This window comes from Zeus faber, assembly GCF_960531495.2.
Source record: "Zeus faber genome assembly, chromosome: 14".
In the NCBI taxonomy this organism is placed as follows: domain Eukaryota; kingdom Metazoa; phylum Chordata; class Actinopteri; order Zeiformes; family Zeidae; genus Zeus; species Zeus faber.
The window spans coordinates 19,222,979-19,239,667 of record NC_137200.1 but is presented as its reverse complement, the minus strand read 5'-3'; the positions used below and the strand labels follow the sequence as shown (position 1 = coordinate 19,239,667).

The 16,689-nt window shown below is 42.5% G+C and overlaps 1 protein-coding gene across 1 annotated transcript in view; it reads right to left on the bottom strand.

Moving 5' to 3' along the window:
- synj1 (synaptojanin 1) overlaps positions 1-16,689 on the bottom strand; it is a 33,231-nt gene that overhangs the window by 15,732 nt on the left and 810 nt on the right. Inside the window, exons 2-16 of the mRNA XM_080014272.1 lie at positions 16,519-16,675; positions 16,270-16,356; positions 15,342-15,609; positions 15,020-15,245; positions 13,012-13,095; positions 10,360-10,421; positions 8,800-8,896; positions 8,472-8,647; positions 8,253-8,334; positions 7,944-8,096; positions 6,404-6,569; positions 2,505-2,696; positions 1,264-1,348; positions 799-939; positions 475-667 (exon numbers count right to left, since the gene is read on the bottom strand). Coding sequence (XP_079870398.1) covers positions 475-667; positions 799-939; positions 1,264-1,348; positions 2,505-2,696; positions 6,404-6,569; positions 7,944-8,096; positions 8,253-8,334; positions 8,472-8,647; positions 8,800-8,896; positions 10,360-10,421; positions 13,012-13,095; positions 15,020-15,245; positions 15,342-15,609; positions 16,270-16,356; positions 16,519-16,642 — 2,136 coding nt within the window. The 5' untranslated portion in view covers positions 16,643-16,675. The remainder of the gene's footprint in view (positions 1-474; positions 668-798; positions 940-1,263; positions 1,349-2,504; positions 2,697-6,403; positions 6,570-7,943; positions 8,097-8,252; positions 8,335-8,471; positions 8,648-8,799; positions 8,897-10,359; positions 10,422-13,011; positions 13,096-15,019; positions 15,246-15,341; positions 15,610-16,269; positions 16,357-16,518; positions 16,676-16,689) is intronic.

Here is a 16,689-nt window from a genome sequence, read left to right as displayed (position 1 = left end):
GGGGAGGTGAAAAGTAATATTACCGCACGGCTGACAACCTCCAGCACTGGGTCGCGACACCACGTGGGGTCACGTTAATAAAACTGATATCTATTTTTATTGATATATTCAATACAAAATCCAGTTAAATAGGTTTGAAATATATCATCATTTCTCATATAATCCAGTCAGAGCTCCCTTTGAGTAGTTCAAGTGGCCTCTGCAATACTTAAATTCACCAAGGCAATGTAGTATAACAGCATTTTGAACAGTAATGCACTGTCACTTATTAAAGTACATCAAGAAAGACTCACTTATTTAGCCTCAACGGTTACTTTAAGGCCTAAATGTGAAGCATATCAATAGTGGTTCTGGCCCCAAAATGATAATAAAAGGAAAATTGGTCACACAAATTGCTGTGGTCGCTGGAGCTAAAAGGTTTGTGAGTCGCATTTAAATACAGCCACCACAGCAGAAGAAGGTTTTGGGAGTTACCATTGGAAACGAAAGCCTGCGCGTGATCTCGTTGTAGTCGTCGTTCCGCTCCTTGACCTGCGACTGGCCGGCGGCAAAGTGGGAGCAGAGGAAGCTGATGCTGGTGGTGTGGAACAGCAGGCGGATGGCCACGCCCCCTTTGTTGCCCGTGGCCCCGCCCATCCCGGTTTTCACCGTGTCCACGGCGACGTCTCTGCAGGGGGGGGGGGGGGGGGGGGCAGGGAGATTCGATTGAGGGACGCAACACAGACGCATTTCTACTGCTGCGACCTTGAATGGAGGACGCTTGGTGACGTGGTTGAGTGCGCCACCCGGGTTCCTCACCTGATGAAGGGGGCGTGCTGCGGGCGGATGAAGACGAACAGGCACACGCCCACCAGCTGCTCCGACGCCAGCAGCACGTACTTATGGTCACGGGAGATGTTCTTCTGCAGCTCAGCGGCCCACAGCTTCTGATTGGTGGTGCTGCGCGGAGCGAACGACGGAGGCAGAGACGGGTGGATGGGTTATTCAGACGGTCTTTGATCTGAATTGATCACTTTTAAGTTGTTCGGGAAAATCGATCGCCACTCCTTTCAGGCACGTCTTGAGACGACCAGTATGAATTCTTATGGTATTTGATTATTTCCATTCTCATGAAGTCTGTTCAATTGGTCGTTCATCACAGTCTTGTCTTTCAACTATTGTTTTGTTTCAGCATCATACATGGCGATACATATATATTTTTAAAAGGTACATATCACAGAAAGACACAAGTACATTTCAGACTCAAGACTCAAGGACGCGTACCTGGCGCTGACAATGTTGCCGGCATTCAGCTCCACCATTTCCTCAAAGCCAATGGCAAAGATATCTATGGGATTGGCCTTGGTGTCTGGGGGGTAAAAAAAAATAAAAAAAAATAAAAAAATAAAAAGGACAACAAGCTTATTTGACAGTGAAGATAATTTTAGGGGGGGAAAGTTGCAAGTAAATGCATGTTTGGCTGCCGAAATAGCAAAAAAGTAGCATATTCAGCGGAATATGAGTCTTTGCATATTATAGGTACAAATTTTCAAAGAACTTACTAATAACAGGGCTCATTCTGGCATTACAGAATTCAAGGACTTTAAATACCTTTTTTTTTTTTTCCAAAAGGACTATTTTTTTTCCATTTTGAAGGACTTCACGCAAAGCAAATATAACCAATTTTCAATTTGAACTTTATTAATTAAACTATAAGATAATTTTAGTCCCATTAGACTTATTAAAATGAGTTTATCTATTAATCTCATTGTCATCTACAATTATAAGTTTCCAACCACAGTGGATTAAATGTACATTTCCCTGGCATCTTCTATAGCCCCTTTCCTACTTGCACTGAAAGCCGTAAATCTACTGGCAATGTTCCGTATTGGTGTCATGTGAGAAAAGGAGGCGGTCTCGATGTTGCGGAAATTTCCCAAATCTCGACCTCGTATAATTGTCGACCTTTTATAATTGGCTGTGAATTGCCGTAAAGTAGGGGCGTGAGCCGAATCCAAAATAAAGCACAAATAGTGGGTTTTTACGAATACTTATTTCGTACAAATATTTGTTTTCCGGAAGAAAAAAAATAAATATTGGGAAAAATGACGAGTCCCATCCGAACCGTGGAGCTCTGCTGCAAAGATGAGAAACTGTAACATGTCCAGTCTCTACGGAGACAGGTCTTTTTATTCCTATTTTTTTATTATTATCTTTCTTCTTAAAATGCCGGACGGACCCTAGATGTGTTAAGAGTTTGGGGTGCGGTGCGGGGACATCAGGCTTAAGTGAGTCGGAGGGAACGAGCTCTTCAAAAGTGAAATTGATTGAACAAAAGAAAATTGTAAAAAAAAAAAATAATGATTAAAAAAAAAAAAAAAAAACTGGGGTTGTAAAAGAATTCAGGTTGGCGATAACTGAAATACGGCAGAGTATTTTCATTTGGGTGCCTGACTACTCATTACCAAAACCTAAACAGAAAAACAAAAGTACACTTGTTTTATGTAGTCAAGAAAGCAACATACCCTGGAAGTCGGGATGCCCTGCCTTCAGTGGAGCGTCCAGCAGCCAGTCGTTGAGCGTCTGGTTGCGGAAGGCAATGCTGCGGAACTGTTTGCCCCCGTTGACGTTCCAGGTGCCGACACACACTCTGATCTGCTTGGGCCGAGTGTACTTACGGTAGTTCTGACACATTCCCAGCAGGACTCTGGGAGAAGCTGCAGAGGAGTGGCAGGGAGACCAGGATTAGTCTGTATATAGTGTGTGTGTGTGTGTGTGTGTGTGTGTGTGTGTGTGTGTGTGTGTGGGCTGGGCAGTGTAATATCGATATTGTGATATGAGACTAGATATCTAATGGGATTTTTGTTCTCATAATATGGTGATATACAGGGTTAATTCTGCCATTGCAAAATGAAATTCAAGGACTTTCAAGTACTTTTTTTAAAGCACAATTTCCCCCCCCCATTCATCTTCACACAAAGCAAATCAATTAAAATCAATTTTCAATGTGATCTCTATTTATTAAAATATCGTATAACCTTAGTCTCATTGTTTATTATTTATATTAGTATATCTATTCTTATATTATTAATCTCATTGTCATTATACTGCTTCAAGTGTCAATTTTCAACCATTCTGCATTAAATGTACATTTCCCTGGCATCATGTCATATAAGCAATTATGAAAAAATGTTTATATGATACATCTTTTTCAATTACTTTTTAAGCACTTCAGCACAAAAGGGGCTATTTTCAAGGTATTCCAGGACTTACATGTTTGACGACGAAATTCAAAGACTTCAAGCACCTGGTAAGAACCCTGGATATAGTTAAATCTTTAATCTTTAATGCTGCATCACAGTAATGTCATCCAATTATCTGAACGTCAATGTCAATTTCACTTCACCTGAATTTCCCCCGGGGAATATATAAAAGTGTTCTAATCAATGCCTTGGTCATAATATCCAAATTACAAATTATTGTTTCACTTGAGTATAAATATCTGATTAAATCACCAATAGTCATTCTCAAATTAGCAATATCGAGCTACTCATCCACTAATATTTTGATATTTGATTTTACCAATATTGCCCAGCCCTAGTATGCACTGTATGTGTATGTGAATGTGAATGTGTGTGTTCACACTTATAGAAATAGGAACAGTAGAGGAGATACAAACCAAAATAGACACACACAAAACAAAAATAGACCACACGTAAAACACTAAATGGGAGAACATCCAACTATGGAGGAGGGATGACACCAAAAATCTTCGTCAAGGGAAAAGACATTGAGATTGACAGACACGAGGCTATCTATGTAGTGTCAGAATTGAAGATGTGTACCTGCACTATATATATTATATATACTATATATTAGCAAGACAGTAAATCCAGGTTCTACATGTGAAAGAAAAATACAGTTTCAAGAGAATGAAATCATGAGTGGGAAGATGAGAACCATATGAAAAATGTAAAAAAATAAAATAAAATAAAAAATAAAATAAAAGATAATAATAATAACAACAAAATGATAAAAAATAAATATGTAAATGGCACACAGTAACACAGGGTGATTATGCTATTTGGGATGCAAAACAGCCATGTGCTAGGTTGCCAGTTACTGTACCTGATTGTAACACAGGCTCAGTGACTAATATTGTGGGTGAGAGAGCGGGGGAGAGAGAGAGAGAGAGAGAGGAGAGAAGGCCGGGTTAACCGTGACTTAGCAGATAACACAAGTAGAGCAGTGAGTCCATGCTAATCTAGCTGGTGCGTGTGGAGATTAAACCCTCCGCCATCGACACCGAGAGGACGAGCCTCCAGAGGACAGCTGACCTCCCGCAGAGCTTTAGCAGACACGCGATACACTAGTAAAGGGCAACTTTAAAGCCATTAAACCAGCAATTTATGTGATATGCAATATTCTAAAAGGTAGGGTCCAGGGGGGAGTCAGATTGACAAAAATGTTCTTAAGATACAGTTAGGGTGCTTTCACACCTACCCTGTTTGGTCGGTTTTAATGGAATCATGGTGTGTTTACCCCCTTGGTGCTCCTTGGTGGTAGTTTGTTTGGGGAGGTGAGGACACGCATTTGAACTCTGGTGCGGACCAAACAATCTAACCACGGTTAAAAGTCGGGACTTGGGTCAGGTTCCAAGTGAACCACGGTACGGTTTGTTCCACGTGAGAACGCAAACAGACCTAATATAGGACCTGATATAGAAAGCAAACCAAAACACTGTGCATTGTGGGTTGAAAACGGATGACGACACTTGGGTTTCCAATTTTCTTATTTGGTTGGAACATCAAATCATAATGAAAGCCAGGATCGCAGTCGCAATATGCTGCTGTTGCTCCGTTGCTGTCCATGACAATGTCAGGGGACAGAAACAGAAAGTGATTTTCTCTCATTCATCTTTTTCTTAATATTTTTCTGGATTACGCGTCAAAATGATCCCTCCTCACCACCCCAGTGGCATCGCAAGGCTTCATGTTAAAACCGAGGTATATGCCACTCCATGAGTTGAAAACTGACACGGATTTTACGCGCTACTGGAAACTGCAGGTTTTTTTTTTGTTTTTTTATGAATGAAAAGCCAAGCGCCTCTATGGAAAAACGGGACTCCACCGGTGGAACAGAGCGGTGATCCTGAGTGAACATCCACTGGGCAATGGATGTGTGAAGGCGCGGCTATATCGTTGCGTGAAGACTGTGAAAAGACTGATTTGTCTATAGCTTTCCATTTCGCGCAGACATTTGGAGTGCTGCTTGTCATCGCTTTTTAGTGTTTGTGATTCACGTTTTTGAAGTTGAAGATGACAGCGAGTGCGCGCAGCAAAGCGCCAAAGGGTGACGCCACTGCTGATCAGATGAATTTTCCCTCGGAAATCTTCCGTCCGATAGATGGACCACCTGTACGACCGCGTGTCATTTGTTTACAAAATATGGTTCGCTTAACACAGGAACCATGTGAACGGACCTAATTGAAATGCAACAAATTAGAAACTTGCCGTTGAATCGGACCAAATCTAGCAAACTATAGGTGTAAAAGCGCCCTTATATACGTTTTAGTAAGTTCATAAGAATGTTCTTGACTGCAGTTCAATATTTTTGATAAGAAAAGCCCAAATTTCTTTCTTGAAATGTTTTTTCATGTTCCAATCAGGCTCATTGGCAGCCAAAACATTGAAATATTTCCAGCTAAACCAAAATGATTATTAGGCTAAACAAGTAGCCTCAAATAACATAATTTTACATTTACATTTACATTTAGTCATTTAGCAGACGCTTTTATCCAAAGCGACTTACAATTATTCAAACACCGACGGACGCAGCCATCAGGAGCAATTAGGGGTTAAGTGTCTTGCTCAAGGACACTACAGCATGCTAGCAGGAGGAGCCTGGGATCGAACCAGCGACCTTTGGATTACTAGACGACCAGCTCTACCTCCTGAGCTACCATCCCCCTAATAACATTAACCTAATGGTACCCTATTAACCATACACTATTAGCCATATCTCAATTAAATTGGTGGGGATTAGAGTATAAATATTGCCAGTATTATCAATTAAAACGCTAAGTTATGAAAGTTAGAAATTTAAGAGCTTAGTTTTCCAAAATTACATTAATACTATTTATTTACATACTATATTCCATAAGTATATTTATAATTTTAGACTACATAAGTTACCCCCTCTGCCGCAACTAGGACGAAGCCATTAGAATTGAAATAACATTCCCAGACTACACAATGTAACAAGTATTATAATCGACAGTACAATAACTGAAATCAAATGACGCAGCAATTGATTTTGGTATTTTTGATCCGCACACACAATATATTATCTAAATACGAAATAAGACACTGTCAATTCCCACTCATTCGAACACTCTGATGCTGTGATAGTGTTTGAGCTGTACCGTAAAGACTGGAGGTGGTGAGCAGCGCCCGGGCCTTGTCGGCCAGGTCGCTGTTGAGCGTGGAGCCCAGCCGCAGAATGTCTATGGCCTCCTGCTTGGAACTGTCAAAGAAGTTGTTCTGGATGGTCCTGGTCACCGAGCGAGCTCCGTCTTTCAGCTTTCCGGCCTGAGGAGCGGCGGACGAAGCCAGATATTAATAAACATACACATCTTACTTTTAAACCCACTTTGAAATACACGGTCGTCTTTCCACTCTGAACGTTTCACCCGCTAAAGAACAGTAAAGATTTAGAGGGGTCGGCTTTTTTGCCCGCTTTGGCAATTGAAAAATCAAAAGATTAAGCTTTTTGGACAGATTTAGAGTTAAGCAAGAGGCAGAGTCTGAACTTTGATTCTTTACAACACAGGCCAATAAAAGCAGGCCCAGTGGTTCATTTTTCCATTAACATGAAATGGTAAAACGGCAATAAGACATGTTAAAGGACCAAACCATCTAAAACTTAACTTGACACCGGTATGATCCTTTAATATTGAAGGAAATGACACACAATCAGATATATATATAATTTTTTTTTTTCCGCACAAGGAAATTTCAAGATCTACAAGCACAAACTCTTCTATCTTCTTATCTTTAAGGTATTCCAGTACTTCAATTTCTGAGGACGAAATTCAAGCACTTCAAATACCTAAAGATACCCCACACGATACCACAATCAGAGGGGGTAGACGTTGCACCAGAATAACCCAAGGCACAAAGACGACGTGGACTGGCACTGCACTTACCACGTGGTAGAGAGGTCCAGAAAGACAGCGGAGAGAGACAGCACATGAGAGTTATAAAAAAACAAATAAAAAAAAAAAACAGCAGCACTCCATGCACATGCTCAACCTTGTTAATGTATTGTTAAAACAGAGATCTACACTCGCAGAAAAAAGTGAAAATTGGCGATGGAGTGACGAGTCTGTTAACGTCCAAATTTGAGGGACATTTTCACTCCAATGTTAGACATGCAATAAATAAAATGTGAATGAGGTGGATTTCCATCAGTTGGGTTGAGGAGAATTAACAGTCTAGCAAAATTCTTTATCATCCGATGTTCAATGTCTTACTTACAAGCTTATACGATGATAGTTGGGACGTCACCATTCTCCAAATGCACAATTCGATTTGTCTTTGACGATTTTAAGGCCACGAATCGATTTGATTTAAAAACAAAACTATTGACTATAGAGTCTTGATCTGTCAAGAAAAACACTCGTTTCTCAATAAGTACCTTTTATTTGAATTATAACACTTACTGCAGGCAGCAATACACAGGGTCCAGGTTAGTCGTGTTAGATACGAATAGGAGCTTTCTGAGTTCCCGTAAAACACACACGTCACTTCATATCGAAAAGACACCTCCAAAGGTGCTTAGAACTTCCTGCGGTGCGAAAATGCCTTCCGTGATTGATTATAGTTTTCGGGGTTATGCAGTCCACAAGTCGCTCTCTCTCTCCTTCTCTCTCGTTGTGTTTTTGTGCCCGTGTGTGGCTGTACCTTGGCCTTCCCGTCCAGGGCCCCTGTGCCGGCGTAGATCTTGCTGACCGAGTCTCCGTTGACGGACCACATGGTTCTGAACACCTCCTGGAACCTCGCCACCAGCTGGGGTTTCTCCGTCAGACCCATCTCCTCCAACTGCTTGGGCAGCATCTGTTTTGACGATATCACTAAGGTGGATGGGGTTTCCCCAGTTGGCGTGGATTTTCTTTTTTGACCTTATTGGTCAAATACATGATCAATGACAACATATTAACCATTCAGATCATATTATCTGTTATTTGATGTGGATCACAGCATGACACTTACCTCCAGAGCGAAGAAGGCCTGAACGCTGTTGGTTCTGTCCAGACAGTCCAGGCAGTTGGTCCTGATCGTCCCGCTCTGCGTCCTGAGATGATAAGACAGGGTGGATGTGTGTGTGTGTGCGTGTGGTGTGTGAGTGCAGTAAGCGTGTCGAGAGAATTCGGGTTAGAAGGAGTCGAGGTTTCAAGGTATGAACTGACTGCCGCTCATCTCACTGCTCACCTGGTGATGCCGCTTTCTCCAGAGTAGCAGAAGAAACCGCACTCGTCCACAAACTTGCCGACTTGAGGTTTGAGTTGGCTGTGGAGTTTGTCCGCCTTTCCGCCCTTAACATTCTGATGGTAGTCGAAGTTAACCATTTTCACGGCTCCGGAGTGCTCGGACGCCTTTAGGTGACTCTGAAGCGGAGGAAGATTGAGAGGGATACATTTGACACAGCATAGTGCTTTCATTTATGCTTACAACCATGTTAAAATGTAACTGTGAACTCCTTGTGGATGGGATTCATTTGTGTTAAAAAATTAAGTTGAAACGGGAACGTTTTCCTCACCTGGAAAGCTTTACTGAGCATATGCTCTCCTTCCTTGCTCCCCAGTAGGTTGATGATCACCTGTTTGCCGTACAGCCGCCGCAGTGCGCTGAAGTGCCTGAGAAAGCAACGTCGCCATGTCACAGCGCACTGATACTGGCATTTCCATCAGGTTATCAGACTCAAACTAGGCGTCGGTACACTAATAATTGATAGCGCTGTCATGGGGTTCATTGATCCATTCCGAGTGGAAGGAAGCAGTGACTCAGACGACAATGTACCAGCTCTCTCGACAACATAGCCTTATCTACCGGAATTACCCATGTGCTAATATTTCAGTTAAAGCCTAAAGACATATCACTGTGCTAGTAAATAGGACAATAAAGAAATGCTGGGTTTAATAAGCATGACAACACACCCAGAATAGATACCCTGAAACTCCACCAACTTCGTCACATTAATCAGCGAAAATAACAAGATGGAACTGCAGCGAAACAACACGACACCCATGACAGTGAGCGTACAAAATGTTTGGAATTGGCTGACTGACTTGCCACTGGTGTCATTTCACCCCTATTGGAGTGATGAAGCAGCAGGCGATGTGGACGTGTCGAAAAACTGGCTAAAACTCAGTTCATTTATGAGCTTTGTACTTTATCAAAAGGTTCATGGAACCAAAAGCTGCTTTGCACATCTCAGCATGAAGCGCAGTATTTGCGGATCATTTATTCCCGATTGTACAAACACCTACAGCGATTACAGTACTGTCGACCAGCACGGCACAACGAAAAGGGGGGAAAGCGAGACAGTGAGTCACGGAACAAACCAAACAAGACCGGGCATCACGTCGCCTCCCTGTCATGAAACACCCCTAAGGGGAAGCTTTTGAGCAGCGCTGTTGTGCAACGAGCTGCTTCCTTCTTACGTCAACACCAGCGTGCTGATGGCGGATTTCATTTTCAATACGTTCAATGAAACATTTTCAACATGTTAGAAGTTCAGTGCAGAAGTTATGTGCAATGACATAAAAAAAAAACAACCCAAAAACCAGAATGTTTAATTGTAAGTTTATGATTTTAGTATGTTTGGTATTTGGTATTTGACTATCATGAGACTGAAAAAGCTTAATTATTCAAATATCACAGATGTAGGAAGATTATCTAAATATGCTATAGTGCTCAGGTTGCTTATTTCAATAGTGTCAGATGAGCACAAGAGTAAATTATATACACTTCCACTTAATATTAATTACTGCCGCCAAAGACATGTGCAAAGAGTAACGAAGGGACACAATTACAGCAGTCACAATTCTTGCATAATCGCCTGATCGCTTTCTGTAAAATTATGTGTTTCCTGTTCATGTTGCTATGTGGATGCATGCATAAAACCAATCCTCCAAGGCCCCACTCGAGCTGACATCCTCTCCTGGGATTTACTAATGCAGTGCGAAAGGCACCAAGGGTAGAAATTGCTTTTCTAGTCGCTCTCTCTCGTCTTTCGGATAGCTGGTGCTCTGCTGGAAGTCAACCAAAACAGCTGAAAACCGGTACGCTAAACACACACACAGACAATTTTAATTACCTTTCGAAAGCCGGCGCATTTGCCTCAAAGCCCCTGGAGAGTTTGACACGATGAGAGCCAACCTGGAAGACGAGAGAGGGAGAGAAAAGATGAGGGAACGTGGGGAACACTGGCGTTCTTTCGCAATGAGCAGCGCCTTCGTAGGTGAGGGTTGTGACGCCGCAGAGGGCCAGAGAATCTGCTTGCAAAACATTGATTCAGGAGAGGTCTGAGGCTTAATCTGCGCAGTGGAAAAGGCCATCATACCAGATGATAACGGAGCGAGAAGACAAAAAAATAAAATAAAATTTGACACGAGAGCAGGAAGAGATTTGATCATATTGAGGCCTCTCTGCCTTTCCTTTACCATATCAGTCTTTCTTTTACAAACACATTTGTTTTATTCTGGCTTTCCCGTATCGCTCAACTCTCATTATCTAGCAAGTCGTCAAAATGATTTATTAGAACAAGAACAAAGGAGCAGAGAGGCCTATTACAAGTGTAGGCCCACATGCAGATGACCACACCTCAAACCCGATGAAAGAGAAAATTTAAGCTCCTAAAAGCCTGTTTTCTCACAATGCGCTACAGGTCCTTGCATGTGTCTCACTTTCCCTTCAGGCAAAAACCTGTCCTTCTTAAATTGTTCTCTGTCCTTCTCACCTTTCTTCCCCTCAACGCATAATCTGGTGGTATGTCTTCAGTTGAACATGGTCAAATGTGCAGATTCTTGCGAGACCATTTTCCGTTCCACTGTCCACTCTACTTTGGCCCTTCTGTCATCACGTTGAACACAAGAGGGTGAGGCTCCAGCGGCTTTGATGTTGATCATCGTCGTCATGATCATCATCTAGCCACCCTAGAAGGGTCCCTCTTAAACGTTCCCTTTGGAAGGTTTCATCTTTTATCCTTCAAGGTTAAAGGAACATTTTCCTTTCACTACTGAAGGCTGAGGGTTATGAGTTGCTGTCAAACAATCCGTTGAATGTTGACCTGTTAAACCCCTTCAAGCTATCACTGTGATGAAGGCCTTTTCAAATTTGCTTTACTTTACATAATAAAATGGCTGGTTTGACTTTTGGATGGGCTTTGCATCTCATGTAAAGGCCTCCAACTTTGTAATACCATATCACAAAATTTCTATTGTATTGTAGTCTACTCCTTGGATGTTGCATTCATTTCTCTTAGTGTGGCTGCATGTGTTTATGCTGGCTGTGCCAGCTCAGGAGGACTCCATGTTTGGAATGGTGGACTACGCTGGACTTTTTCTAATGAATATTGAATAACTTCCTGTGGCACCCGACAATGCTCAGATTACAACAATGCTCCAAGGACCCAATCCTCATCAGGTTAGATGCTGATTTAAGAGATTCTACAGCGATTACATTTCAGACAATGGATAGCTTCACACCTCATGCTTCAGTCCATACCCTGCATTTTCACTCTTATTTTATAACAGAACTAAAACTATATTTTCTACACTATTCTGAGTTATTAACTGTTCAATGAGCAAAAAGTACTACTAGCAGTCCCATAACGCTTTCTAATCCAGATTAGCTGCAAACTACTCTGCAAAACCCATTAAGAAAATAAAGAATTCAGGTATGAATTAGATAGTAAGGGATGGAAAAAGCCCACAAAGCAACTACTTTTAAAGAGGGCTGGGGGCTAAAACGGCACTTTAAAGTGCACAAGGGACTACAAATCTCTCTGAAAACGGCCCCAAACCCACCACTCTCTCTATAGACCAAACCAAAAGCCTTGCAGACTGAACTGGTGGTAATATGGCTGTGGCTCGACTTGGCAGTCCAGTAAACTCAATGGCTCAATCTACCATATCGTCTTGTTATCGTCACCTATCCAGTTTCCCAGGAAAACCTGCGGTCTAGATTTAAGAAATGGGTATGGGGGTGTTTTCAGATCAGGCTCTCACCTGACCAAAGAACTCTGGGAGCTGAGGAAACAGAAAACATGCTCTTTACCAGCAACTACATCTAACATTGAACCTTCCCACTTAAAGTGTGTTCTACCTGTGCAATGTCAGAACAGGGCAAAAAAAATAAAAAAATAAAAGATGTATAGCTAGAATAGTCTTATATCGGGAAAATACATTTGGGCTTAAAGAGGAATAGTCTTTACCTTGACCCCTGATTTCTAACATTGCACAGTATGCCCTTTTTCTTGCAGCACGAGAGAGCCATCACCAGCAGAGCGGGAAAAAAATAAAATAAAATTTAAATAAAATCAAGCAAGCAAACAATTCGGGGTTGTTATACCAGGTGGGGGTCCTCATCCATTCCAGTAGGGTGTCGGTTCTCATTCAGGTGCAACAAAACGCCTTTAATTGACTTTTTCTGAACACACAGCATTAACAAATGTAGTTACAACTTGGCTAAGGGTTTCACAAAGCTGCTGGGGTAAACATGAGGTAGGCTCTCCCCCCTCATTTCTGTCTAAGCAGCGACAAATACCAGTCATTCCATCTGAACTCTATCTCCAACATGGGCTAACCTATGGAGTTAAAATCATAAAAACAACAAAGTAAGCTAAGTATCCTGTATATCTGCAGCATAAGTGGTGAAAATTATTGACCCTGCATCCAATGCGGAGGCAGATAAATTATTCAAATTCTTTGTGGCTTGATACACTGTGTGATAATCCATATTCCATTACCTGTATTCCTGGTTGTTCCCAGAACAAAGGAATTGACCCACGAATCTGTATGAAGGATGAGACCTTATCATCAAGGAAAATAACCTGTTGAGAGGGAGCAGAATGTTGACATTAGTTTGTTTGAAGAACTGTCAATCAAACAACAAAAAGAGGGCAAATGGTCCAGTATTTAAACAAGTCAAAGGAGGAAACACGAATCATTTCGGGATGAAAGAAATGTGGCTAAACCATACAAACAATACAAACAAACAATAAAATCTAAATACATAAAAAAAGAGAATAAAAAGAAAAATAAGTGGTTATTACTGGGGCAAAAATATAAAAATAAAAGTAATGTTGAAATGTTGCATTGCAGATGACAGGGCAATGACACTGCAATGAGTATCAGGTAGCACAGCCAAAAAGTGACATAATTCCTAAGGGTGCTTGAACTGGAAGAAAGGTGTGGTGAGTGAGCGAGCTATGGTGTATGCGTGCGTGCGTGCGTGCGTGCGTGCGCGTATAGACTCCATGCCAGGATACCGGGGGTTGGGGGGGTCAGAGCGACAGGCAGTGAGTCACAGTTCTTCCCACTGCACAGCTCTCTGTGGGGTAACACGAAGGAGAGCGGACAAGGCAGCCTTGCATTTGTTTTGTTGTATAAACAGAAGCGTTGCATCATGTGAAACAGAACAGAAAACATAAATGGAGACCACGTCCAGAGCCACTTTGGGGTGTGCCATGGTTTCAGTCTAAAAACAAATACAAGAAGCATTCCCTAGGGACAGCATGCTGTGCACCATTGCAGGCTCTATACTGTAGACACAGCCCAGTTTAGGCTGTTTACACATTATTATGTACCAGAGAGGCGAAATTCCAACGCTTGATCATAATCTCCTTTCGACACAAGGCTTGTGTGAATGGGTTCATAGATTGTCTGCAGCAGTTTTTTTTTTTGTTTTTTTTTTATACGCACGCCATTGCATTAGTGCCACTGCAAACTGTTAGAATAAAATACTTGCAGTAAAATACTTCCGTTGCACTAGAACACTTCCATTGTGACGTGGCCTGCTCTTCCAGCTCTGATTGATATCCAAGATAGGTACTGCTGTGTGCGAGACATTCACAACCCACTAGATTTTACTGACTTTAAGGCCCCTTTTACACCTGACATTAAAATGTGATCTGTACCTAGAGTTGTTATTAGGATAATGACATCCGATCACAGCCTTTGCATCCACACTTGGTATTGTTAGGCATTCTCGTTCTCGTTATCTCAATTCTGCCCGCATTGCGATCTAATCTCAGTATGCAAATTAGGTAGGTGGACTCATCAACAAACACGGCGAGTCCCAGGTCACAGGAAGCGATGCTAGTCTACAACCTTAACTTGTTTTTCCTTTGCCGAGGAAGGTGTCATCTACGGTAATTTTCTGCAATGATACAACAGCAGCGAAAAACAAATATTTTGTGCCGCAATGGCATTGGCCGTGAATCCCACAACATCAAATCGCTTTTTGTGGCTGCGCCCAATGGACCGGTTGGTGAGAGTGGATCGTTTAGTCCTTCAATGATGCCGAGTGGACGGCAAACTTTAGAATGAGTCTAAACACGTTCCATTTATATTTGCGAGAAATTGCAACCTGTCCTGTCCGGGGCTCGCTTTCCCCTGGAGAGAGTGGGAAGAAGCGGCGTTAGGTGACGTCTTCCACTTGTGGGCAGATTCTTTCTCACAAATGTACTGCACGGATTGCATTTACACCTGGCTGAGATCGGATCACAATGCGAGCCAGGCTACCTCCAGATATGGTCTGGCAGATGCTTCTGCGTGCATTTACATCTTGCATTAACCTGCGTATTTCCTTATGAAGATAAGATATCCAGATACAGAGATACATTTTAATGCCAGGTGTAAAAGGGTCCCAAGATACCGACACTTTGCTGATCAGCTGCTTCCATCTGAAAGCGCTGTGACGCCTCCCCCCAGAACAGACAGACGGCAGGGATCGCCCACAGAGCGCCCACCCACCTGCTCGGTCTCGACGAAGTTGGCCACTTGTCCGTCGTCATTGGTTCCTCGTACGTTGAAGCGCGTGCCGGCTCGCTCGGAGCTGAGGCGGGAGATGATGCAGGCCTTGGCCTGTTTATGTCCTGCATAGATGGTCCTGACCTCAACACCCCCGCACATCAGCCTCAAGAGCCAATCGTCGCAGTTCACCCCGTAGTGTTTCAGGTGCAGGTGAAGAGACTGATTCCTGTTAATCAAACATAGCGGATAAGGTTATAACGCACAGGCACAATTAGAATAACCCCAATGCCACAGGACGTGACAAAAAAACGTGTTCTCCCACCAGAAGAAGCGGTTATCTGTTGTGTCTTCGAGGATCCTACGGTGAGCGTTGAGGCTCAGGTCCATGCTCACTCCGGCCGAAGACCAGGCAAAGTAGAAGTGTCCGGAGTTCAGGACTTTACGCACGTCGGTGATCCGGTCCTCATCCGCCGGGTCGTTATTCAGGGATATGAAGTCTGTCTGTGTGACTCTGAATACCTCAGAGTCCTGGACTTTTCCAACGGAGCTGCATCCCGTCACCACCACCAGACTGTGGAGCATGGTGTCTCCTGCCAGGAGGTCATTAGGCATTGAATACCTTATCAAATTATTATTCCGTACATTATCATAATCAAGGAAATTCTCTAACTAAGGTTGGAAAAGAGTGTAGCACCCTCTAGAGAAGGAAGGGGTAGATAATATTGCTTGAGGGCATTTGTAAAGGTCTAGCCATGCAGGGATTACGAGCATGGCCTTTGGTGGGAGAAGATCTCATGAACCAAATCTCTCAAGTGTGGGTGAGTGAGGACATGGGAAAGAAATAAAATGAGGATGACTTAATATAACTGGTGGGAGGGACAAAATTTACAGAAATAAAAAATCTTCAAGTACTACTTCAAACGGCCGTTGATAGATTGGGAAAAGACAATGCCTAACAAGAACAGGACAGGATATAACAAGGACAAAAAGTGGTTAATTCCAGTTTTTGTTACTACTTTCCTTTGAAAACAGGGGCCAACGAAATCTGAACAATATCAGAAACTGAGCTTTAATCCTTGTATGCTTTCTTTTCATGGTTTCGATAACAGAGCCTTCAAGGTCATGTAAAGGGCAGGAGAAAGCAGCTTACATAGGACCCATAAACCTGAAGCTCTCCACACGAGAAGCCAGGGATAAATTTGTCAATTGACAAAAATTCTATTCAGTCACAATGCATTTTAGCCACTTACCCAGGTTAAGGCGGAGGACCCCAAGAATCCCATAAGCATCAACCATCTTGGTGTATGTGTTTTTGATAGCCTCCTTCTCTGCTGCCGCTATAGGTAATAAATGAATTAACACACTTTAAGGGTTTTACATCCATCACAGTGAAGGTCATCGTTCTCCAGTTACACTCTCCTTACAAGATTCATAGCAATAAGGATTTTGAGCATATGTTTGAGTAAAACATGCATGACAGTAATAAATAACATTCTTACACAGGACGGCAACAGCCCCAGACTCAAACATGAGGCATTCATCCCTGTTTCTCGTTTCCACTATGACACTGTATGGGGGTGGGTCCAGTTTGTGGTAAATGCGATATCCCTTGCTGAAGGCCATTGTTTATCCAAGATGAAATAACCTATGCTAGTCCTGCAAAGCCAAAA